This window comes from Bos grunniens, chromosome 7, assembly GCF_055505025.1.
Source record: "Bos grunniens cultivar Pamir isolate PY7600 chromosome 7, Bosgru_T2T1.0, whole genome shotgun sequence".
NCBI lineage: Eukaryota > Metazoa > Chordata > Mammalia > Artiodactyla > Bovidae > Bos > Bos grunniens.
In genome coordinates this window covers 22,576,341-22,602,644 of record NC_141171.1, presented here as the reverse complement: position 1 = coordinate 22,602,644, position 26,304 = coordinate 22,576,341, and the positions used below count along the sequence as shown (strand labels likewise).

The 26,304-nt window shown below is 38.7% G+C and overlaps 1 protein-coding gene across 7 annotated transcripts in view; it reads right to left on the bottom strand.

The window, feature by feature from the left end:
- MEIKIN (meiotic kinetochore factor) overlaps positions 1-21,799 on the bottom strand; it is a 135,570-nt gene extending 113,771 nt beyond the window's left edge. For 6 of the 7 annotated variants that reach the window (XM_086410429.1, XM_086410430.1, XM_086410432.1 and 3 more), the window contains exons 1-5: positions 21,420-21,799; positions 21,176-21,269; positions 20,674-20,761; positions 18,145-18,208; positions 1,260-1,397 (exon numbers count right to left, since the gene is read on the bottom strand). In XM_086410429.1, coding sequence (XP_086266555.1) covers positions 1,260-1,397; positions 18,145-18,208; positions 20,674-20,761; positions 21,176-21,269; positions 21,420-21,552 — 517 coding nt within the window. In that variant the 5' untranslated portion in view covers positions 21,553-21,799. The remainder of the gene's footprint in view (positions 1-1,259; positions 1,398-18,144; positions 18,209-20,673; positions 20,762-21,175; positions 21,270-21,419) is intronic. The other variant, XM_086410431.1, reaches the window with a different exon arrangement.
- Between the last annotated feature and the right edge of the window lie 4,505 nt (positions 21,800-26,304).

The following is a 26,304-nucleotide window of genomic DNA, read 5'->3' as shown; positions in this document are numbered from 1 at the left end:
TGAAAGCATTTCTTTCTTACACCTGTCTACTATTTGACTCAAGCAGCTCCACTTCAGGCTATAGGTTGGGTAATCAACTAGGGCAGCTCTCTGAAGTCTGCAGTCTGCCCAGGGCTATCCTGCTCTGTATCTCTTATTCTGGAGTTCAATAATAGAGGTAGAAGCTAATTAGGATATGCATATGGTCCCTGACTCACAATGGTTCAGCTTAAGAGTTTTTTCCATCATAAGTGGAAGAAGATTTGTATTTTCCTCATGATAGCAAAAGGATAGGGGGACAAAACCAATTATGTATGCACATATCAAAAGTTTGCTTCTGATATCTGGGCAACTGATATCCATGTTGCCCAAAGTCATATGGCCAACCCCAAAGCCAAAGAGTGAGAAAGTAAACTTCACCCACCATGAGGCTATGACAAGGTTAATGACAATATTTCAAAATACCATGGTATCCCTGTTATTAACAGTGCTTAGTTCAGGGTCCCTCTGTTTCAAAATACCCCAAAGAATAAATTTCTAGGAAAGGAGAAGGAGAAGTCACCATAATTTTTGTATTTTGGGCACAGCTTTTTACAAGTATTTTACAAGCCACATTGAAAGCTTTTCTGGGATAGTATAGTATTGTACAAACTAGCTTGTTTCAGGGGTATTCCCATTGTTGATTCAGGATTCAGCTTTTTAAGTCCACTTTATCAGACCATTTGCTATCTAGCTTTCCAAACTTTATTCTTTCTCATTCTCTTTACTCTTATGTGTTTGTGTCTTTTTTTAAAAAGTCATTTTCTGCCATTGCACAAAGTTGTGGAGGAAGGCATATGTTCAATCTGCATCATTAACCAAAAGCTGTTAATTATACATATGGCAAACATAAATAACTGATAATTTGTAGAAAAAATTCAAGCAGGGAGGTGGTCCAGTCAACCTTTGAATTATTGAAAAGTAAGAGAAGTATAGGAAATAAAAGATAACCCATAGTTCAAGAGAACAAATATACATATGTTAGGTATAAAGTTGCTCAATATTAATAACTGGATAATATGTATTACATGTAAATGCTAATCTCTTCATCTTTTCCTGATCTGGGGGGTTTTGATCTATAGTCCTATGTGACTGAGTGTGGAACACAGTGGATACTGGGCAGAGAGGTTTTGGTGAGGAAGATAAGTATACCTTCTCAAAAGGAACATTATTCATTGCAAAATTTGTAGACAAAGGACCAGTTTCTATGGAGGAGCAACTTAAGGTTGAAATTTTCTCACCTAAATAATCTGATCCTCTGAAGAGCTCAGGTGATGGGAAGCTACTTAAATTCTCTTCGGAACTCTTGTATTCTGTAGAAGAGTCTGTAAATGAATAACTTAGAAGAGAGCCAGAAATATCATGCTGCAAACTTAGTCCTATAGAATAAACAAGCAAAAAGAGTAAAATGTTTCAACAGTAAACAGATTTAAAATCCTAAGAACTTAAACTTGTACAAATATACATGCAGTTGTATACTAGTAATGTAAAATTACACATAAAACTGAAATGGCATGCGATTGTATACAATCTTAAATTGTACTTGAATTTCAATCTTAGAAAAGGTCTATTTTTGATATGAAGAAAATGCAATATAAACCCCTTCCATTGTTTCTCAAAGTTTTATACATTTATTCCTTCCCTACTTTGGTTCAGTTATAATTCTTGACTCAAAAATACAAATTTTATCAAGTATACCTTAATAATAAATATAAATAAATAAAATGTATACCTAATTTTTCAAGTGCAAGTTTTATATATAAGTAACCCATTAACTGTAAGCTGACTAGCTGAAAAGAAGAAAGGATGATTCTAGTTATTCCATTTAAAAAACAATGAGCATAAACATAGATTCAAGGGAACATAGATCAAAGGAACTGAACAGAGTCCAGAAATAGACTTACATGCATAAGAGTAACTTATTTTTGACCAAGATGCAAAGGCAATTCAATGGAGAAGGGATATTCTTTCAAACAAATTATGTTGGAACAACTGTATATCCACACGCAAAAGCAAAACAAAATAACTTGCACTCATATCTTCCATCATATAAAAAATTAACTATAAATGCATCGTGAGTCTAAATGCAAATCCTAAAACTACAAAACTTCTACAAAAAACAGGATAAAATCTTCATGACACTGAGTTAGGTAACAATTTTTTTAATGTAATAATTAAAGAATGATTCATAAAACAAAAGCAGTGATAAATTGGGCTTCATCAAAGTTCAAACCTTCTATTTCAAAGAGACAAGCCACAGGGTAAGAGAAAACATTTGTAAATGGACTGGAATCCAAAATATAAAGAACTCCAAAAATTCAACAATAAGAAAACAAACATCTCAATAGGAAATTGGGGGAAATATATGAACAGAAAATCTCTCTAATTCAGAAGTCTTAAAGTCATCCCTGTGAGAGTAGACTAGAATGAAAATCTTTCTAATAAATGACAGGTACAGACCTTAGTATTTACTTGAAGAACCAGAAAGTATAGTAAGAAAAGAGAAAATATACTCTACTATAGACAGTCAGCATTTATGAAACATTCCTAACATGATAAAACAGAGGTCAACACTAACAGAAACTGGTGGAGTGTGGGATAAGGGATGAAAGGAGAGCATGACTCCTAAAACCCATTATCTTCTGCCCTGGAGCTGACTTATACCTATCTCTGCTCATTCATTACCTACCCGAGACTACTAACTCTTTATCCTTCCCACTTTGATCTCACCACATCTTTTTCTTTCACTCCAACCATCTCCTTAATGTTGACAACTGCTCCCAATGTGCCCTCCTCCTCTAGCCACCAGTGCACCACTTAAATTGACTGACTCAAGCTACCATTCTTCTTCTCCTCTTCAGATGTCAGAGTCAGGCTATTCCTCTGAGTATGTTTCTCTTCCCATACTTCAGCTGTCCCAGAGTGTCCTTCCCTGTCCTTGCTACTTTTCTCATTGTCTTCATCCTTCTCATTCTTGGTTGCCGCATCTCTCGTGCCTTCTACCTCTCAAAATTCTATGAATACCACTCTCAGGAGAGAAAATCCTTCCACCAAACTCCAGAACTCAAATTGGGCTCAGAAACTAGGAAAGCCCTGTACTCACCCCTTGGGTAACTTGGCAGAGAAAAGAATAAACAAATGTTCCTGACTATAATAATAGAAGGTTGCTCCTGGTGTCACAAGTAAGAAATGTAAATGCATTTTTAAATTACATTTATATCAAATTATAGTATACATTTTAAAAGTCAGTTCTACAAGCTTTTATCAAAAACTACCACCTCTTAAAGGAATTTAAAAAAAATTGCAACCTCTTGTCTCATAACTCCCTATCATAATGAGACAACTGTTTTCAACCCTATTAACTCTATTGTTTTTATATGCTTATATTTATAAATTAAATGTATTCAATGATTCTGTTGTTATAATTGCTTAAATATATTTACAGCTGAACCATGTACTATGAGCTCTATCATTTATGTTAAATTTTTGCTACAAGTTCTTATTTTTCCTTTGAGTTATTGATTACATAATTTTCAATTCATTTTCTAAGTACCTATTTCATCTCAACTTTTTGCAAAAGTATAAATTTTCTCTCAATAATTTTTTTTAAAAAATGCCAGGTTATCTATCAGTTTTTTTTCTTCCTCTCTTCTTCCCTTCCTTTTTCTCCTCCTTTTTCTTTCCTTCCTTTTTTTCAAGTACTGCTGCTGGAGATCTCAATACACTTGCTCAAATTGGGATTGACTGTCTGCTAGACATGCTGCACAGGTGTCTTCCTGGGATTTCCCTTTACCATGATCCTAAGAAATTCTTTTATATATTTCATGTATTAGAGCCTTTGATTTCAGATTTCATGATTTCTTCCTTATTGATTTCCTTTCTGGTTTTGTTGGAATAGCTTCTTCATTTCCTGAGAAAAGGTGCATAGAAGACCTGTTTGAAAATTTCTTTATACTATCTTCCTATCTGAGTGATTGTTTAGCTAAGTACAGAATTCTAGGCCAGTATATTAAAAAGACTGATGCAGTCTTTAGTGTTTGACAGATTTAAACCTCACTGTTCCAAGTTCCCCTTCTGTCCCATATCTGTACAAGTTGATGAGCCCTGGTGTTCCATATTCTGGCAACAATGGCAAGTTAAAGCCTCATCCCAGCCCCACTCTAACCACCTAAACATCCCAACCCAGTTTCCTTTCCCTGCTCTCTCAAGCCATTTTCAGTCCTGTTCAGGAAGACAGTCTCTTCTCTAAGCGGCCTCATTATATCAGTAATAAACTTTTCCACACCCTCTTGGTATGTGAGTGGCATCATTAATCTTGAAATTTAAAACAAATTTTGGGTGAGGATTTATCCTGTCTCTGCAAATCAGTTCTCTTCAGAAAAAGTGCACTTTTCCACCATGTTTTAGCCTCTAGAGTTGCTTCTGATATGTTCAATGTTATTCACCTTATTGATTGCTTATGTGCAAAAGGTAATCTTTTTTCCTCTGAAAAACTGAAGGATTTCTCTCTTTATCCTGAAGATTTTTAAATTACATGACATTGGGTCTTGGTATGGGTCTTTTTCATTCATTGTGATAGGCAGTTGGTGGGCTCTTTCAATATGTATACTCATGAAGATGGCAGAGGAATAGGATGGGGAGACCACTTTCTCCCCCACAAATTCATCAAAAGAACACTTGAATGCTGAGTAAACTCCACAAAACAACTTCTGAATGCTGGCAGAGGACATCAGGCACCCAGAAAAGCAGCCCATTGTCTTCAAAAGGAGGTAGGAAAAAAGATAAAAAGAGAGACAAAGAGGTAGGGATGGAGATCTGTCCTGGGAAGGGAGTCTTAAAAGAGAGAGAAGTTTCCAAACACCAGGAAACACTCTCACTGGCGAGTCTGTGACGAGCCTTGGAACCTCAGAGGGCAACATAACTGGGAGAGAAAAAAATTAATAATTAAAACCCACAGATTACATGCCCAATGGTAACTCCCAGCAGAGAAGCAGCACAGACACCCGTATCCACCACGAGCAAGCAGGGGCTGGACAGGGAGGCGCGGGCTGCATTGCTTAGAGTAAGAACCAGGCCTGAATGCCCCAAGGGCAATCTGAGGGAACTAACTTGAGATAGCAAACCAGACTGTGGGATAGCTAACTAGCAAAAAGCACTAACCTAAGACACCGCCAGGCCGGCTCACAGAACAAAGGACTGAGCAGAGCTAGCCAGCTGTGGACCCGCCCATCACCCAGAGGAGACAGGCAGGCGAGGGCAGCCAGAGCCGGAAGAGGGTAATCACGGCCCCAGAGAGGCATCATCTACCAAACTGCAAGCAGGCTTCATTGCTAACCAAGACTTCTTGGGCTTCTGGATGGTCGACATCTGCCAGGAGGGTTGCAGCCAGAGATCAGCTCCCCAGAAGAGACACAAGGCACACCTGAGAAGGTGCGCCGATGTACACCCAGAACACCAAGCGGCAGGGACAGGGGAGGTGATAAGTTGAAGCAACCGTACTCGCCAAGCTCCTGGTCACCTGAGCTGCTCGGACCTGGGAAGGCACAAAATGCAGGCCCAACCAAGTCTGTGCCTTTGTGGAGTACCCGAGTGCCTGAACCTGAGTGGCTTAGACCTGGGAAGTGCATACAACCCAGGGCCGGCCTCAGACAGTTCCTGGCAGAGCAACCTAGAGCCTGAGCAGTGTAGACAGGGAAAGCACACACGCCGTGAGCAGGGGCAAACCCTGTGTGGCCTACTCACTATGAGCACATGCCAGTGTTATTTTTTACAGTGTCTTCCCTCCCCACAGCACGACCGAACAAGTGAGCCTAAGAAAGTGTCCACCACAGCGCCCTTGTGTCAGGGTGGAAATTAGACACAGGAGAGACCAAGAAACAGAAGAAGCTAAAACAAACAGAGGGAACCGCTTTGGAAATGACAGGTGCAATAGATTAAAACCCTGTAGTTAGCACCGACTACATAGGAAGGAGCCTATAGATCTTGAGAAGTATCTTGAGAAGGATCAAGGAACTATCTGAAAATGAACTGACCCCACATTGTCCACAATAACACCAGAGAAAGTCCTAGATATATTTTTACTATTATCATTTTTTTAATTAATAATTTTTTAAGTCCTCTATTACACCTTTAATTTTCATTTTTATAACCTACTATTACTTGCAAAAAAAAAAAAAAAAAAGACCCTATATTTTAAAGCAAACTTCATATATATGCTGCTGCTAAGTCGCTTTAGTCGTGTCCGAATCTGTGCAACCCCATAGACGGCAGCCCACCAGGCTCCACCGTCCCTGGGATTCTCCAGGCAAGAATACTGGAGTGGGTTGCCATTTCCTTCTCCAATGCATGAAAGTAAAAAGTGAAAGTAAAGTCGCTCAGTCGTGTCCAACTTTTAGCGATTCCATGGACTGCAGCCTACCAAGCTCCTCCGTCCATGGATTTTTCAGGTGAGAGTACTGGAGTGGGGTGACATTGCTTTCTCAATTCATATATATATATTTTATAATTCTTGTGACTTTGTTTTTTCTTTAATATTGTATTTTTGAGAATCCAACCTCTACCCTAGATTTTTAATCTTTGCTTTTTGCTATTTGTTCTGCTTTATTGACTATGCCAAAGCCTTTGACTGTGTGGATTACAATAAACTGTGGAAAATTCTGAAAGAGATGGGAATACCAGACCACCTGATCTGCCTCTTGAGATATTTGTATGCAGGTCAGGAAGCAACAGTTAGAACTGGACATGGAACAACAGACTGGTTCCAAATAGGAAAAGGAGTACGTCAAGGCTGTATATTGTCACCTTGTTTATTTAACTTATATGCAGAGTATATCATGAGAAATGCTGGACTGGAAGAAATACAAGCTGGAATCAAGATTGCTGGGAGAAATATCAATAACCTCAGATATACAGATGACACCACCCTGATGGCAGAAAGTGAAGAGGAACTAAAAAGCCTCTTGATGAAGGTGAAAGTGGAGAGTGAAAAAGTTGGCTTAAAGCTCAACATTCAGAAAATGAAGATCATGGCATCCGGTCCTATCACTTCATGGGAAATAGATGGGGAAACAGTGTCAGACTTTATTTTTCTGGGCTCCAAAATAACTACAGATGGTGACTGCAGCCATGAAATTAAAAGATGCTTACTCCTTGGAAGGAAAGTTATGATCAGCCTAGATAGCATATTCAAAAGCAGAGACATTACTTTGCCAACAAAGGTTTGTCTAATCAAGGCTATGGTTTTTCCTGTGGTCATGTACGGATGTGAGAGTTGGACTGTGAAGAAGGCTGAGTGCCAAAGAATTGATGCTTTTGAACTGTGGTGTTGGAGAAGACTGTTGAGAGTCCCTTGGACTGCAAGGAGATCCAACCAGCCCATTCTGAAGGAGATCAGCACTGGGATTTCTTTGGAAGGAATGATGCTAAAGCTGAAACTCCAGTACTTTGGCCACCTCATGCGAAGAGTTGACTCATTGGAAAAGACTCTGATGCTGGGAGGGATTGGGGGCAAGAGGAGAAGGGGACGACAGAGGATGAGATGGCTGGATGGCATCACTGACTCGATGGACGTGAGTCTGAGTGAACTCCGGGAGTTGGTGATGGACAGGGAGGCCTGGCGTGCTGCGATTCACGGGGTCACAAAGAGTCAGACACGACTGAGCGACTGATCTGATCTGATCTGATCTGATCAATTTTGTACCTTTAAGAACCCAGTCTTCAGTACCATTATTACTTGGGAGTGAGATCACTGGCTTGACTACTCTCTTCTCCTTTGGACTCTCCTTTTTCTCCACCAGGTCATCTCTATCTCCTCCCTCCCCTTTCTCTTCTCTGCCCGACTCTGTGAATCTCTTTGTGTGTTCCGGACTGTGGAGAACACTTAGGGAACTGACTACTAGCTGGATCTGTCTCTCTCCTTTTCATTCCCCTCTTTATCCTCCTGGCCACCTCTGTCTCCTTCCTCCATCTTCTCTTCTCTCTATAACTCTGTAAACATCTCTGAGCAGTCCAGACTGTGGAGAGCACATAAAGAAGTGATTACTGGCTAGCTTGCTCTCTCCTCTTTTGATTCCCCCTCTTCTCCTCCTGGTCACCTATATCTCAATCTTTTCTTCTCTTCTCCATGTAACTCTGTGAACCTCTCTGGGTGTCCCTCACTGCAGAGAAACTTTTCATCTTTAACCTAGATGTTTTATCATCGGTGGTATATAGATGGAGAAGTCTTGAGGCTACTGTAAGAATAAGAATGAAAACCAGAGGCAGGAGGCTTAAATCCAAATCCTGAGAACACCAGAGAACTCCTGACTCCAGGGAACATTAATTGATAGGAGCTCAAAAACGCCTCCATACCTACACTGAAACCAAGCACCACCCAAGGGCCAAAAAGTTCCAGAGCAAGACATACCACACAAATTCTCCAGCAACACAGGAACAGAGCCCTGAGCTTCAATATACAGGCTGCCCAAAGTCACACCAAACTCACTGACATCTCATAACTCATTACTGGACACTTCATGGCACTCCAGAGAGAAGAAACCCAGCTCCACCCACCAGAATACCGACACAAGCTTCCCTAAGCAGGAAACCTTGACAAGCCACCCGTCCAACCACTCCCACAGCGAGGAAACTCCACAATAAAGAGAACTCCACAAACTGCCAGAATACAGAAAGGCCACCCCAAACACAGTAATATAAACAAGATGAAAAGGCAGAGAAATACTCAGCAGGTAAAGGAACAGGATAAATGCCCACCAAACCAAACAAAAGAGGAAGAGATAGGGAATCTACCTGATAAAGAATTCCAAATAATGATAATGAAAATGATCCAGTATCTTGAAAACAAAATGGAGTTACAGATAAATAGCCTGGAGACAAGGATCGAGAAGATGCAAGAAAGGTTTAACAAGGACCTAGAAGAAATAAAAAATGATCAATATATAATGAATAATGCAATAATTGAGATAAAAAACACTCTGGAGGGAACCAACAGTAGAATAACGGAGCAGAAGATAGGATAAATTAGGTAGAAGATAGAATCGTAGAAATAAATGAAACAGAGAGGAAAAAACAAAAACGAATTAAAAGAAATGAGGACAATCTCAGAGACTCTCTGAGGCAATGTTAACAATCTCTGGGACAATGTTAAATGCCTCAGCATTCAAATCATAGGAGTCCCAGAAGAAGACAAAAGAAAGACCATGAGAAAATACTTGAGGAGATAATAGTTGAAAACTTCCCTAAAATGGGGAAGGAAATAATCACCCAAATCCAAGAAACCCAGAGAGTCCCAAACAGGATAAACCCAAGGCGAAACACCCCAAGACACATATTAATCAAATGAACAAAAATCAAACACAAAGAACAAATATTAAAAGCAGCAAGGGAAAAACAACAAATAACACACAAGGGGATTCCCATAAGGATAACAGCTGACCTTTCGATAGAAACTCTTCAGGCCAGGAGGGAATGGCAGGACATACTTAAAGTGATAAAAGAAAATAACCTACAGCCCAGATTACTGTACCCAGCAAGGATCTCATTCAAATATGAAGGAGTAATCAAAAGCGTTACGGACAAGCAAAAGCTGAGAGAATTCAGTACCACCAGACCAGCTCTCCAACAAATGATAAAGGATCTTCCTTAGACAGGAAACACAGAAAGGGTGTATAAACTCGAACCCAAAACAATAAAGTAAATGGCAACGGGATCATCAGTTCAGTTCAGTTCAGTCACTCAGTTGTGTCTGACTCTTTGCGACCCCATGAATTGCAGCACACTAGGCCTCCCTGTCCATCACCATCTCCCGGAGTTCACTCAAACTCACGTCCATTGAGTCAGTGATGTCATACTTATCAATAATTACCGCAAATGTAAATGGGTTGAATGCCCCAACCAAAAGACGAAGACTGGCTGAATGGATACAAAAACAAGACCCCTATATATGTTGTCTACAAGAAACCCACCTCGAAACAAGGGACACATTCAGACTGAAAGTGAAGGGCTGGAAAAAGATATTCCATGCAAATAGAGACCAAAAGAAAGCAGGAGTAGCAATACTCATATCAGATGAAATAGACTTTAAAACAAAGTCTGTGAAAAGAGACAAAGAAGGATACTACATAATGATCAAAGGATCAATCCAAGAAGAAGATATAACAATTATAAATACATATGCACCCAACATAGGAGCACTGCAATATATAAGACAAATGCTAACAAGTATGAAAGGGGAAATTAACAATAACACAATAATAGTGGGAGACATTAATACCCCACTCACACCTATGGATAGATCAACTAAACAGAAAATTAGCAAGGAAACACAAACTTTAAATGATACGACAGACCAGTTAGACCTAACTGATATCTATAGGATATTTCACCCCAAAACAATGAATTTCACCTTTTTATCAAGCGCACAAGGAACCTTCTCCAGCATAGATCATATCCTGGGTCATAAATCTAGCCTTGGTAAATTCAAAAAAATTGAAATTATTCCAAGCATCTTTTCTGACCACAATGCAGTAAGATTAGATCACAATTACAGGAGAAAAACTATTAAAAATTCCAACATATGGAGGCTGAACAACACGCTGCTGAATAACCAACAAATCACAGAAGAAATAATAAAAGAAATCAAAATATGCATAGAAAAGAATGAAAATGAAAACACAACAACCCAAAACCTGTGGGACACTGTAAAAGCAGTGCTAAGGGAATGGTTCACAGCAATATAGGCATACCTGAAGAAATAAGAAAAAAGTCAAATAAATAACCTAACTCTACACCTAAAGCAATTAGAAAAGGAAGAAATGAAAAACCCCAGGGTTAGTAGAAGGAAAGAAATCTGAAAAATTAGGGCAGAAATAAATGCAAGACACACAAAAGAGATCATAGCAAAAATCAACAAAGCCAAAAGCTGCTTCTTTGAGAAGATAAATAAACTTGACAAACCATTAGCCAGACTCATCAGGAAACAAAGGGAGAAAAACCAAATCAATAAAATTAATAATGAAAATGGAGACATCATAACAGACAACACAGAAATACAAAGGATCATAAGAGACTACTATCAGCAACTATAGGCCAGTAAAATGGACAACTTGGAAGAAATGGACAAATTCCTACAAAAGTACAACTTTCCAAAACTGAACCAGGAAGAAATAGAAAATCTTAACAGACACATCATAAGCATGGAAATTGAAACTGTAATCAGAAATCTTCCAGCAAACAAAAGCCCAGGACCATATGGCTTCACAGCTGAATTCTAAAAGCCCAGGACCAGATGGATTCACAGCTGAATTCTACCAAAAATTTAGGAAGAGCTAAATTCCTACTCAAACTCTTCCAGAAAATTGCAGAGGAAGGTAAACTTCCAAACTCATTCTATGAGGCCACCATCACCCTAATACCAAAACCTGACAAAGATGCCACAAAAAAAAAACCTACAGAGCAATGTCACTGATGAACATAGATGCAAAAATCCTTAACAAAATTCTAGCAAACAGAATCCAACAACACATTAAAAAGATCATACACCATGACCAAGTGGGCTTTATCTCAGGGATGCAAGGATTCTTTAATATCCACAAATCAATCAATGTAGTACACCATATTAACAAACTGAAAAATAAAAACCATATGATTATCTCAACAGATGCAGAGAAAGCCTTTGACAAAATTCAACATCCATTTATGATAAAAACCCTCCAGAAAGCAGGACTAGGAGGAACATACCTCAACATAATAAAAGCTATATATGACAAATCCACAGCAAACGTTATCCTCAATGGTGAAAAATTGAAAGCATTTCCCTTAAAGTTAGGAACAAGACAAGGGTGCCCACTCTCACCACTACTATTCAACATAGTTTTGGAAGTTTTGGCCACAGCAATCAGAGCAGAAAAAGAAATAAAAGGAATCCAAATTGGAAAAGAAGAAATAAAACTCTCACTGTTTGCAGATGACATGATCCTGTACATAGAAAACCCTAAAGACTCCACAAGAAAATTACTAGAGCTAATCAATGAATATAGTAAAGTTGCAGCATATAAAATCAACACACAGAAATCCCTTGCATTCCTAGACACTAATAATGAGAAAATAGAAAGAGAAATTAAGGAAACAATTTCATTCACCATTGCAACAAAAAGAATAAAATACTTGGGAATATATCTACCCAAAGAAACAGAAGACCTATATATAGAAAACTATAAAACACTGGTGAAAGAAATCAAAGAGGACACTAATAGATGGAGAAATATACTGTGTTCATGGATCAGAAGAATCAATATAGTGAAAATAAGTATACTACCCAACGCAATCTACAGATTCAGTGTAATCCCTATCAAGCTACCAGCGGTATTTTTCACAGAGGTAGAACAAATAATTTCACAATTTGTATGGAAATACAAAAAACCTCGAATAGCCAAAGCAATCTTGAGAAAGAAGAATGGAACTGGAGGAATCAACCTGCCTGACTTCAGGCTCTACTACAAAGCCACAGTCATCAAGACAGTATGGTACTGGCACAAAGACAGAAATATAGATCAGTGGAACAAAATAGAAAGCCCAGAGATAAATCCATGCACCTATGGACATCTTATCTTTGACAAAGGAGGCAAGAATATACAATGGAGAAAAGAGAATCTTTTTAATAAGTGGTGCTGGGAAAAATGGTCAACCACTTGTAAAAGAATGAAACTAGAACACTTTATAACACCATACACAAAAGTAAACTCAAAATGGATTAAACATAAGACCAGATCTAAATGTAAGACCAGAAACTATAAAATTCCTAGAGGAGAACATAGGCAAAACACTCTATGACATACATCACAGCAAGATCCTCTGTGACCCATCTCCCAGAATATTGGAAATAAAAGCAAAAATAAATAAATGGGACCTAATTAAAAGCTTCTGCACAACATAGGAAACTATAAGCAAGGTGAAAAGGCAGCCTTCAGAATCGGAGAAAATAACAGCAAATGAAGCAACTGACAAAGAATTAATCCCAAAAATATACAAGCAACTCCTGCAGCTCAATTCCAGAAAAATAAATGACCCAATCAAAAAATGGGCCAAAAAACTAAACAGACATTTCTCCAAAGAAGACATACAGATGGCTAACAAACACATGAAAAGATGCTCAACATCACTCATTATCAGAGAAATGCAAATCAAAACCACTATGAGGTACCATTTCATGCCAGTCAGAATGGCTGCGATCCAAAAGTCTACAAGCAATAAATGCTGGAGAGGGTGTGGAGAAAAGGGAACCCTCTTACACTGTTGGTGGGAATGCAAACTAGTACAGCCACTATGGAGAACAGTGTGGAGATTCCTTAAAAATCTGGAAATAGAACTGCCTTATGATCCAGCAATCCCACTGCTGGGCATACACACTGAGGAAACCAGAATTGAAAGAGACACGTGTATCCCAATGTTCATCACAGCACTGTTTATAATAGCCAGGACATGGAAGCAACCTAAATGTCCATCAGCAGATGAATGGATAAGAAAGCCATGGTACATATACACAATGGAGTATTACTCAGCCATTAAAAAGAATACATTTGAATCAGTTCTAATGAGGTGGATAAAACTGGAGCCTATTATGCAGAGTGAAGTAAGCCAGAAAGAAAAACACCAATACAGTATAATAACGCATATATGTGGAATTTAGAAAGATGGTAGTGATAACCCTGTATGCAAGACAGCAAAAGAGACACAGATGTATAGAACAGTCTTTTGGACTCTGTGGGAGAGGGCAAGGATGGGATGATTTGAGAGAATGGCATTGAAACATGTATATTATCATATGTGAAACGAATCGCCAGTCCAGGATTGATGCATGATACAGGATGCTCAGGGCTGGTGCACTGGGATGACCCAGAGGGATGGGATGGGGAGGGAGGTGGGAGGAGGGTTCAGGATGGGGAACACATGTACACCCATGGTGGATTCATGTCAATGTATGGCAAAACCAATACAATATTGTAAAGTATTAGCCTCCAATTAGATAAATTTATATTAAAAAATAAAAATGAAAAATATGTATACTCATGATCACTTTGAATTCTAAAAAAATTTCTAGTTTCATGTGCTTAATAATTCCATTCCTGTTTACTTTATAATATCTGGAACTACTGTTTTTCAGATATTAGAATGCCTGGACTCAGGTTATAATTTTTCTTTTTAAAATAGCAGCTTTATTGAAATACAATTCATATTCCATAAATCCCAATCTTTTAAAGGATACAGTCTAGTGGGCTTTAGTTTACTCACAGAGTTGTGTCATCACTATTTCTTTTATCTTCTCTTTAACATCTGTTCAACTTTTGGAGTACTTCCTTAAATTGATCATCCAATCCTTCATAGAAAGTTTTATTCCTGATTTCATATTTTTAAGAATTCTTTTTGTTCCCTGAATGCTCCTTTTTTTTGTAGCCTACACTCGTTTCATAGACATGTTTCTTCATCACACTGAGGATAATAATGAAAATATGACTTAAAAGGTTTTTTTCTTGCATTGTCTGTGTTCTTCAAGTTTCTTTTTATTTGGTATCTAACTTTTATTTTATACATACTAAATTTGTATAATTCCTTAAATGTCTGGTAATTCTTAAATGTTTAAGAATGAGGCACTAAAGAGCGGCTGGAAACTGGATTCATAAGTGAGGTTTAGGAAGCAGTATGGGCTTTACTGAAGGGTACTTGGACAGGAACCAGGTCATTACTGCCAGAATATAGGTTTTCTCCTGGTCAGAGAAGTTTCCAAGAGAGGAACCCTCTAGGCTTTTAACTGGGGTGTATTTTCCTGAGTCTGAGGTAAATGAACAGACTTTACTTAATTCCCTTCCCTCCTCCTCCCACACCTCACTGCTAGTTTTCAGTATAGCACCCCTGCCCTCAGCAGTACTGAGCATCCCTTTGCTTCAGTGTCTCTGGACAGCCATGGTGGGAATAAAAGTAGCTGCCTGGCTACATCGTCTTGGGGGAGGGATCATAGTATCTAACTGCTACTTTTAAAGATTTCCAAAATACTATTTTCAACATTATCTCAACCTATTCCTTCACAAATATGTGGGATATGTGATGTCTCTAATTCCTGAACTTCAGCCTGCGTCATTTCACTTTGTGGTTTGTCCTAGTTTCAGCCTTTTTTTTACATTCAGTTCAGTTCAGTCGCTCAGTCGTGTCCGATTCAACTTAATTCATTTACATTGCAGATTCCAAACTTTTGTTGATTATCTCTTATCAGCTAAGGTTTCTTCTCTTTTTGTCTACATTATGGCCTTATGCCGTTTTTATGCCTTTATTGATATTTTAGTGTTTTCAGAAGGAATAACTAAATCTGGTCAATCCTCCAGATTAAATATGAAATCCTGAGTTAATTTTAATCATGTTGCAAATTTTCTAGATTCCAAGACAGAATTAAAACAATTATATGTTAAATAGAATTCTGTGGGTTGCTCAAAACCTAACCATTTATATTTTATTGTAGTATAACGTATTCTAGGTTTCAAATATCAATCAAATATCAAACAAACTCAGATACAGCTAGTTTGTTAATTAGAGACAGTCTATCTTCTATTTTCTCATACTTTTCACACATCAACTTGATAAAGCTACTAACCAAGGACATTTATCATATATTTAAACTATAATTTCTTAAAATATTGATTATGATAAAATTGTTTATTCCCTCTAAATAGAGTAGAAAACTCATTCAACAAGCATTTAAAATTATATTATGTCTCAAGCATGGAAAGGAAGATAAAAGGCAGTGCTTATTCTTAACAGCTTTAGGGCCTAGATGAACAAATATTATACTGTTGTTTCGAGTCCTGTGACAGTGCCATGGAACTACCAGGAAAGAACAACTCATCTAGAAAGAGAGAAGAGCAGTCAGGAGAGGCTTCCAAAAGAGATGGCACCTGAATCTGTATTTGAAGAAGTAGCGGAAGTTAACTAGGCAAATAAGGAAGAAGAAGGAGGGAAAAGTGTTTGTTAAGCATTTTCCATGTTCTTTTACACTATATTTTAAGAAAATTCCTGTATTTTCTACCTAGCTAATTTGATTTTCAGCTGAATACATTAGGTTGATTTATTGTTTTAAAATTTTATATTTTTAGTTTCCAGGGACTATAATTTTTTATAGCAGCTGATTACATTATGGATTCAATTACCTCTTGTCTCTAAAGAGTTATTTAAAGTTTACTATCATCCCTTCAGGTTTTGATTCTTTTGTTTGGTGCATTTGTGATCTCTCTTCCATGGCATTGGTATTCTTCAAAGATTTGACTGTTTTCGATCATCTGTTCATATGTGTATTTGAGAATTTCTGTTTATATGGCAGAGAATATAAATTCTGAAAAAACAACCTACCTCTGGAGATTTTAGAAGAGTGATGAGATATTCTGGGGACTTATGTTCTGAGTGGGGATGTTCTCCTGTATTTTCTGGGGATTGTAGGCTACACGGGAGTGCATGCAAGCTCAGTTGCTAAGCTGTGTCTGATTCTTTGTGACCCTATAGACTGTAGCCCACCAGGCTCCTCTGTTCATTGGATTTTCTAGACAAGAATACTGGAGTAGGTTGCCATTTCCTCCTCCAAGGGATCTTCTCGACTCAGGGATCGAACCCACATCTCCTGAATTGGCTGGCAGGTTCTTTACCACTGAGCCACCTAGGAAGCCCTAGGTTACATGGGGGCACTGCCCTATTTGGTTAGTATCCACACTGGAAGTCTCCTATATCAGAATTCCCATTTCAGAGAGCCATTATGTATCTTTTCCCTGGGATTAACAAGTATAGCATAATCTATATTTTTTAACTTTTCTGTCCCTTTGCTATCCGTATGGCAATCTGGAGTTACTTCAGACTCTTCTGCTTCTCTCTCCAGCTCCAACATTGATCCTAAGGAGCCAAAATGAAGTCTTAGTTCACTTTGCTAGGCAGTAATTCCTAGGGTTCTGACCTGGCAGCAAGCACTAAGTTGCCAGTGTTCCAATATAAGAAAGGGATGAGTAGGGGGCCAGGTCATACACTGCCTAAATGTAGTGCTTAATCCATCGTCTTGACAACTCCTTCAGGGTCCCATCTATTATAGTGTTTCACATTTATTGACCAAGTGTTTTGAGTTAAGTGTATCTCCAGAGCTACTCTTACCTCTTCAGTGTTTTTTCTCTGCTCTTCATATATTTATCAGTCCGATCTCATCTGTCTTTAAGAATTCCTCAGGCTTAGTGTAGTAATGACATCCTTCTTTGTTTTCAAAAATAAGTTCAATTACACCAAAATTCTATCAGCAGCCCTCCATATTCAACTCCCTATTTGAATTACTAGTCATCTTAAAGGCACCCATTACTTAATATATTAAAGAGAGAATTTATGATTTTTCCTTCAAACAAGATTTTTTTCAGTGAATGGCAGCACCACCTTACACTCAGTTATGCAAACCAGAAACACATGTCACCTTTGACACCTCCATCTTCAAACTTCATCTGTAAATTCTGTCAATTTCATTTCCTACAATAACCATACGTATATCCACTTCTTTCCATTTCCAGTGCTATCATTCCTCCCCTTTACTACTGCAGTCCCAAAAGATGCCTATTTACATCCACTCTGCTTCTTCCCATACAGTAACTAATATGATCATATTATTCCCTATTTAAAAGACTTCAGCAGCTTCCTGCTGCTCCAAAGATAAATATCTTTGGCATGGCCTGCAAGGCTATGGAAGGTCTCGTCTGTCCAACCTTATCTTATTATCACATTTCCTCCTCTGTTCCCTCTGCCTGGATGTCTCTTTATTCATCTTTCTGTATAGTTAAGCTCTACTTTTCTTCAGATCTCAAGTAGATTACCACTCCCTCATGGAAGCCTTCCCTAATCTCTTCAACTAAATTCAGTTACAGTCAAGTCTACCTCACTTTTGTAACACTTATCACAATTGTGTTTGAAGGCTTTGAGGATGAAGTCCAGAGCACAGGCAGAAGGATTCAACTTGGACCAGGAGAAAGACATCTTTTCTACTGAGATGGGAAGATAAGACAGATACAAATGGATGTTTATGTTTGTAAGAAAGTAAGTTGAAGGAGTTCACATTGCCAGTCTTACCTGTTACTTGTTTACTATTTGATGAATTACTACTATCAGCCTGGAGATCATCTGTCACTGACTCCTATGTGAAATAAGAATTAAACATATAGCACAAATTATGAGATGGAATATTTTTATATTTTAATATTATAAAAACATTTATTTGGTTATTTTAAAAATGTAAAACTAATGTTAACTTTGTGTATCACTTTCATATTTAAAACATTTTTCAGCTTATTGATATAGATGTAATCTGATATATAATATTAAATCTTAAAATATAATACTGTGGTCATATCTAGGGTGTCAAAAAATATACTAGTCAATAACTATTGTGGGATAAGCCAGCAAAGTGAAAATGAAAGTCACTCAGTTATGAAAGTCAAAGTCACTCAGTCATGTCCAACTCTTTGTGACCCCATGGACTTATATAGTCCATGGAATCCTCCAGACCAGAATACTGGAGTGGGTAGACTTTCCCTTCAGGGGATCTTCCCCACCCAGGGATAGAACCCAGGTCTCCCATATTGCAGGAGGATTCTTTACTGTCTGAACCACCAGGGAAGCTCAAGAATACTTAAGTGGGCAGCCTAGCCCTTCTCCAGTGGATCTTCCTGACCCAGAAATCCAACTGGGGTCCCCTGCACTACAGGCAGATTCTTTACCAGCTGAGCTGCCAGGGAAGGGAAGTCCCGGATAAACCAGCAACAAGAAGATAAAGATGAATATTTTTCTGATCCCCTAGGCAAGAAGGAATTTTTTCCCCTCTAAATACTAAAGCAAAATAAATAAAAAGAAAATGATTGATAAATAAATCTAAAATACCAAAAGTAAAATAAAAGGCAAACAAACAAATGTGGAAATATTTGTTACATATGTGTGTAAAGTACAACTATCTTCAATAAATAACAAGTAAGTATTTCACAAAGTTACACAAATGGCCAATAAAATGAGAAAAAGTATCAACTTTACTAGCATTCAAAGAAATGGAAAGTAAACAACATGCTACTTTTCATCTATCAAATATATCTATACATCTTTATCTATATCTATATTTTTAAGTTTCAGATAAGATGGTGCCAACTGGACAGAATGAAATAAATAAAATAAAAATTTTAAACATAATCCAACCCTTGACCCATTGCAACATATTTATCTTAGGATAACAATTTGAGGTATATAAAAACAATTTCTGTGGTAGGATATCTACTGATATCTAAAACAGCAAAACCTTGGAAACAATCTCAACCTCTCAACCACAAAAAAATAGTTATAGAAATTAAAATATGACTATATATGACAAAGCACTAAGCAGACACTAAAAATCATATTTTTGAAGATTATTTAATGTTAGAGGAATTTATACAATAATTTGTAAAAAAAAAAAAAAACAAACGTTTTTAAAGGCACAGGAAAAAATAAATGGAAGGAAAATACAAAAATTGAAAGGAACTGCTTAAATATTCTTTTTGCACATCTTGAATCATCTGTTAGGGATACTTAACACCGCTAAAATCTGGGGAAATGTATTTTGTCAAAGTTGCCCTCCCCAAAAAAACTTGTCATAGAGAAATATGCAAGCTAAAAAGCTGGATTGTGACTATCAAATTTAATGCTAATGTCATATGCTGCTGCTGCTGCTGCTAAGTCACTTCAGTCGTGTCCGACTCTGTGCAACCCCGTAGATGGCAGCCCACCAGGCTTCCCCGTCCCTGGGATTCTCCAGGCAAGAACCCTGGAGTGGGTTGCCATTTCCTTCTCCAATGCATGAAAGTGAAAAGGGAAAGTGAAGTCACTCAGTCGTGTCCGACTCCTAGAGACCCCATGGACTGCAGCCTACCAGGCTCCTCCGTCCATGGGATTTGCCAGGCAACAGTACTGGAGTGGGTTGCCATTGCCTTCTCCAATGTCGTATGAGTCACAAGCAATTTTTAAAATCTGAGTTTCTCCAAACTACTGCTCCAGGCAAGAACACTAGAGTGTGTAGCCATTTCCTTCTCCAGGGGATCTTCCCCACCCAGGGATCAATCCCAGGTCTCCTGCATTGCAGGCAGATTCTTTACCATATGAACCACCAGGGAAGCCCAAACTACTGTTATACATCTGTAAAATATTTTACAGAATCCACATTAAGTACATTAGATCAGGAAGTTGTATAATATTCTAATGATAATGAATCCTCTGTTTCTAATTGTTAATGTAAGTCAAATGAGAAAACATGAAAATGGCTTCGAAATGTGTGCTACCAAACATAGCAGAATTACTAAGAAGCACTTAATATTTGTCACACAGAAAATTAGCCAGTAAGGAATATTTCTTAAATCTTTGACAAAGGAAAGAAAAATAAAAATGCATGGCTATGAGTCTATCAGAATCAGAAATTCAAGGCCCTATCTAAAGCCACAGCATCAGTATGTATAAAAACACTGGAAAGTTATGTAGTCTCTATTGAACAAAGATCATATTATACTTTCTTTCAGAGGTACATTAGGTATCACTAGTCTCTACACTAAGTTTATCCAAGGACCAGAGGAGAAACATACATACACTCAATAGAGCAATCTTCTCATCCTGGGTCTCTTCACTAGTGCTATTTTCATGCAGGTTTTTCTCTCCTGTAGCTTTTAACTCAGTGCTAACAAACAAACAACACAATTAGTTTGTAGTGTCTGGACTTGGCTCTCCACACTCCAGATCACTGTTCACACTGTTGAGAATCTGAAAGGCTCTATGGGGGTCATCATTAGCCACCAGAACATAGTGTGTGAATTGTATCAACACACAATACGCCGGGAATGCTTTCCTGGAGATTATATCGCATTTGCCTTTAGGCAACTTGGCCAAATTTCCTTCTTTAAAACAAAATATCTCTCTTTCCTAAGTCAAATTCCCAGTTCTGTGTTCTGAGAAGAGCTAAATCAGAACACATTATTTCTTTCACTGACTCTTCTTCTTCATTGACTCTTAGAATGAGAGGTTATTAGGATCAAATCAGGACTGAAATTTTGAGGTGGCCAGAGGCATGGGGCTGTTACTTGTGTATACACACCTCGGTGGCCGAGAGCTGCCACCTCCCTGACCACTCCGCTCAGATTTTTCCGCGATTCTCTGCAAACCACGCGTTTTGCCATTTCTTTTCAGGCCTACAGATAGGGTGACACGTTTCAGGATAAAAGCCCCAGAGGCCTGCCTGCAGGCTTTGGTGGAACCCTGGGGTTGAGGCCCAACCGCCCCCGCCCTTGGTTCTTGTCCACCCCGCAGCCTGCGCCATGAGCCAGCCCCGCGGAGCTTACAGTGGGCAAAGAGCTTTCGGCCGGGCCGTGACGGGGCCTCCGCCTTGGCCCGGGCACCTAGACTTGTCGTTGGGGTTAGGTTGAGCCTACCGCGGGCCTGCTTTTTGCGGGTATAGACCCCTAGTGACCACATTGCCACCCCACCGCCAGGCCCCAGAGGCCTCTTAGCCCTGGACGGCCTGTCTCGTCGTCTTTCTGCGGAACCTAGCTACAGTCCTGTGGAACCAGAGTCCAGGCCTGCGGGGCACCCAGAGAGGAATTAAAAAGGTGAGAAAAACCAAAAGGCCTACAGCGCCAACCCCCACCCTGGCCTGGAGAGGCCTGCCTCACTCCCGCCTTTTTATCTCCGGGAAGTTGCGCGGCGGCTTCTGGGAAGACGCGGTAACGTGGTGGCTTCTGGGAAGACTAGTCCGCTGGGCCCAACACCTGGTACTGATACTTGGGCCAGTCTCCTTAGCAACATTACCAGGAAGGCCATGGTAATGGAGTTTGAGGTCTCTAAGCACACAGTCTTCCCAGGGGGAAGCCTGACTCAGTGTAGGAAGGTGAGAGAGGAATGAAAGCACATTACAGTGACAGGGAATGTTTTCTGAGCACCTCAGTCCCTAGAGCCGCCAATTTGCTGTGGAGCCTTGGTAACTTGAGAGTCTAACCAAGCATTAGAAGTGCTTAGGTTCCAGGAGGTTTCTTCTCAGGGACAAGCAGAATCTCTGAGCCCCTGCCTAGAAGCTACCTCCCGGACATCTCTTAGTAGCCTTGTGGTTAAGGTAGAGAGTTCCACAAGGGCTCCCCTCCTAGTGCCCTGAGGCTCAGGTCTTTTTCTCTGCCCAAAGGGAGTAACATGGGAATGACCACTCACTCCATACACTGAGGACAGACCATCTGGCTGCATCTGATAAACATATTGTGTATATAATAACCATCTTCTTACTTTTAAAAAATGACATTTCACAACCTTAAAACATGCTATTTGTATAGATGAAATTAGAAAAACTCAGACTTCTTTTGTGATGCTCCAATATTGTGTATGTTCATTGGAAGGACTGATGCTAAAGCTGAAACTCCAATACTTTGGCCACCTCATGTGAAGAGTTGACTCATTGGAAAAGACCCTGATGCTGGGAGGGATTGGGGGCAGGAGAAGGGGATGACAGAGGATGAGATGGCTGGATGGCATCACTGACTCGATGGACATGAGTTTGAGTAAACTCCGGGAGTTGCTGATGGACATGGAGGCTTGGCGTGCTGTGGTTCATGGGGTCACAAAGAGTTGGACACGACTGAGTGACTGAACTGAACTGAAATGAAGCACACATATAGCCACAATGTTTTTATAATAAAATCACTGGATTTTTTAATTCAAAATCTGCTCATAGAAAGTCACTTAATAATTAATTATTAAAACTTAACTTTGTAAAGAATAGAGGGCAGCCATGCTTACTTTATTACATATAGTGCTTTGAGTCACTGAATTAGTACTTAGTCAGCACCTTAGTCTGTGTCAGGCATTATGGTAGGTCGTGGGGTACAAAAGTGAATTAGAAACGGTTCTAAATAGTCAAGGACCTCACAGTTTTGTTGTTGTATAAAGCAATTATCATATTTCAACATCCTTTCTCTAGTCACATCCATACATGCTGACAGGCAGTCTGTAGTTTACAAGCCAGCTTTCCAGGCTCCCTTCTCTCCCATTGGAGAATGTTTTTTTTTTTTTTTAATTGTGGGGTTCTTAAATTAATTTTTAGGAGGTATGGATCCTGGAATGCCTAAGACATAGAAATGGAAGAAATGGTGAAAAAGGAAAACAGCTTGAAGCAAAAGCTGATCTGCCCTTTGATGGCCCTATTCTCTAGAACCCTCTCTATACTGAATTATATTCGCTGAGGTTCCATCAAGTCAAGATTTATGGGAGTTAATGCCCAGGGCTTCAAAACTTGAAATAACCTCCGGTGTCATTTCTTGGGCCAAAAGTGTCCTTAGAGATGATCTGGTTGTCCCCTCAATTCAAAGGTGAGCAATTAGGACACCTGTCTTAGGAGGCTCATTAGGACAGGAGGTTGGCATAGGTGGCATGAATCTCCTAACATTTGGCTAGTGTGCTTGTCATGCTCCCATTCCTCCCAACACATGGCTGGGAAAGGAATACGGGAGGAGAGCAAGGAAAAGAGCTTGAAGCCTTAAGTAGCAAGGGGAAGAGAAGAGACTACAGTCAGACTTTCAATTTAAAGCTCCGCCTGCCCAGCCTACACAAGGAGAAAGAAATGTGTTCCCTACAAAAGGGTGAAGTAGGGCGGAGGTATCTCAACGCAGTCATCTATCTCCCTCCACTCTATCCTCAAGCATTCAGTCCTAAGTGTTAAACTGAACATCTTCCATTTTCCTGTTATATTGTTTCCATATCTATACTTTAGAATTCTGCTTTCAGTGTTTCAGTTCAGTCATATGATTGTTTTGACTAGATTTGGAAGTCATGGAAATGCTAACTTCTATGGGCAAACAGATTCCAAATTTTTAAGAGATTTCTGAAGAAAGCTTTTGGGAAAACAGCCAGTTCATTCCCTGGAGCCCAGAGGAAATCTTTCAGAATACCAGTTTCTTATCAAGTGACCCCCCCCACCAAACCCTTGCAACCTGAGCTCTGAGCAGTTTCATTTGTGGTACCATCCACAGGATTTAGGTTCAACTGAAAATCAGCTTATTTTTGCTTAGTCCACAGGACTGGGAAAAAATAAGTGATAAATGGAAAGTATCTTCAAGTACTGCAGTCTTAATACTATGCAACATATGTAAAAGGACCAAGGGGATTTTTATTCAGCAGACATTTCTTGAGCCTCCATGATGGTACAGACTTTCTGTGCTGGGGCTACAACCACAAGCAACTTAGTCTTAGTGGGCATGTGGCAGAGGGTTAGTCAACCATGCAACCATATGGGAAGCTTCTTAGAGAAAAGGGTAGTTGAACTGAGATATAAGAGGTGAATGATAGGAATTAGGGAGATTAAAGGAAAGGGTATTCTATGAAAAGGAGACTAAAATCATGATGCTTTTAGGCCACTGCAAAAAGTAGTTGGCATAACTGGAACCAAGACTCTTTGGAGGAAGGACTGGAGAAGAGACCCTGGGCCTTATGTGCTGAACCAGGGAGCCTGAACTTTACCCTAGAAACTATGGGAAGTCACTGAAGGAATACTAAGCAGGAGAGTGGCATGACCAGATTTTCAATTTAGAAACATTGCCCTGACTCAAATGTGAGGAAGCTGACGTGGAACAGGAAGACTAACTTTAAAAGCACTGTAATATTCCAGACGAGAGATGAGAGGGGCCCCAGCTACACTAAAAGCTTTGAAAACAGAGAGGAGTAGATGGTAGCAAATATATGGAGAAAGCAAAATCTGCATAATTTAGACTGCAGAAATACCATTTTAAGAGCGTACTCACTGTGTACGGGTAAAAGACATGGAAATACTGTTTAAGGGCCATCGTGATGGAAAATTTGAATACAATCGTGTGTTCTTTTAAAATATAAAAATGAATTAAATCCTGGATACACTTAAATCCAGGACACATTTGATAATAGCAAATGTGCAAGGCAAAGGAGAGCTTCTCTGGGGGGACCATAAGTCTTCGGAGTTTGGGGATCCTTACAAAGGATGTAGAGTAGGTTGCCTAGTGATATAGCTTGATTCTATTATAATCAACCAGAATTACCATAAGCATTATGACCAGTGATCACCAAATATACTAACATCAGAGGATTATGCTAAATAAATTTATAAAATAGTAATTATAAGAAACTTTGAGAAACAAAAAAAATTTTATTTTTTTACAAAAGTTTTCATAAATGCATTGTATATTTGATATGCATGCTATTATAACAAAGCAACTAAAAATATAATTACAGTTAATATACTTTTATGCATATTTAAAAGGTAACTTTTAAATTTCCTCAATTTTTAAAAATTGAAAGTAGAATAAGCAATTCTTCAAAAAATATCCATTTCCCCTTCATGCAACTGCTGCAGTGACTTAACAAGAAAAATAAAAATAATCAGTCGAATGTTTAAAAGCCACTGTCACCCCATGAAAACCTTTTGTTTGGACCAAGTTTAGAAGTGCTTGCCTCCAGGTAATATGTATCTATTGCCTCTGGGTTATAACCATTTATGTGTTCTCATTAGGGCTTTGTCCTCACTTGAATGCTAATTCCATTCTTACTGTGGTTAACTGTAGATTCACAGAAAGGACCTTGTAGCATACTTAGAAAATTCTGACTACCGGGATCATGTTTTTCTTTTCACGTATATGCTTTCTTAAAATAGAAACAGGCAAGAAAATATACCAACTTAATTCAACATATAGTTTATCAATTTTATATATAATTTTTCATTTTTCCTGAGATATTAAGTTTGTAAGTGGTCTGTTTTCATGCAAAAATACAGTTTTCCATTCTTTACATTCATTTCATAGTATTTTGTATTCTAAGTAACTACATCACATTTGTGCTTTATATTAATACATTTGGAAAATAAAGAATAATTCATTTCCTTTACTGCTAGAAACAGAAAAGATTAGCGACTCTTTGATGGGTAATACAATCAAATTAAGTGCTGACTTCAAGTTGCTAAAACATTACCTGACTATAAAAATTGCAATGAAAAATTCTATTTTTTTCATGCTTGCAGTTTTACCTAAATTTAGAATGGAAAGTTGACCTGCTTATGTGAGGGAGACTGGGTATTTATTCCTTAGATTCCTGAGTTCTTGAGTTCCTAATATGTGAGGCTAGGCCTGCACACCACACCTGGTCAGTTTCCTCTCTCATCTGGAGGAAAATCACAATACAATACAAAGACGACTTTTATGGCAAAAGGAAAGAAAATGGTGT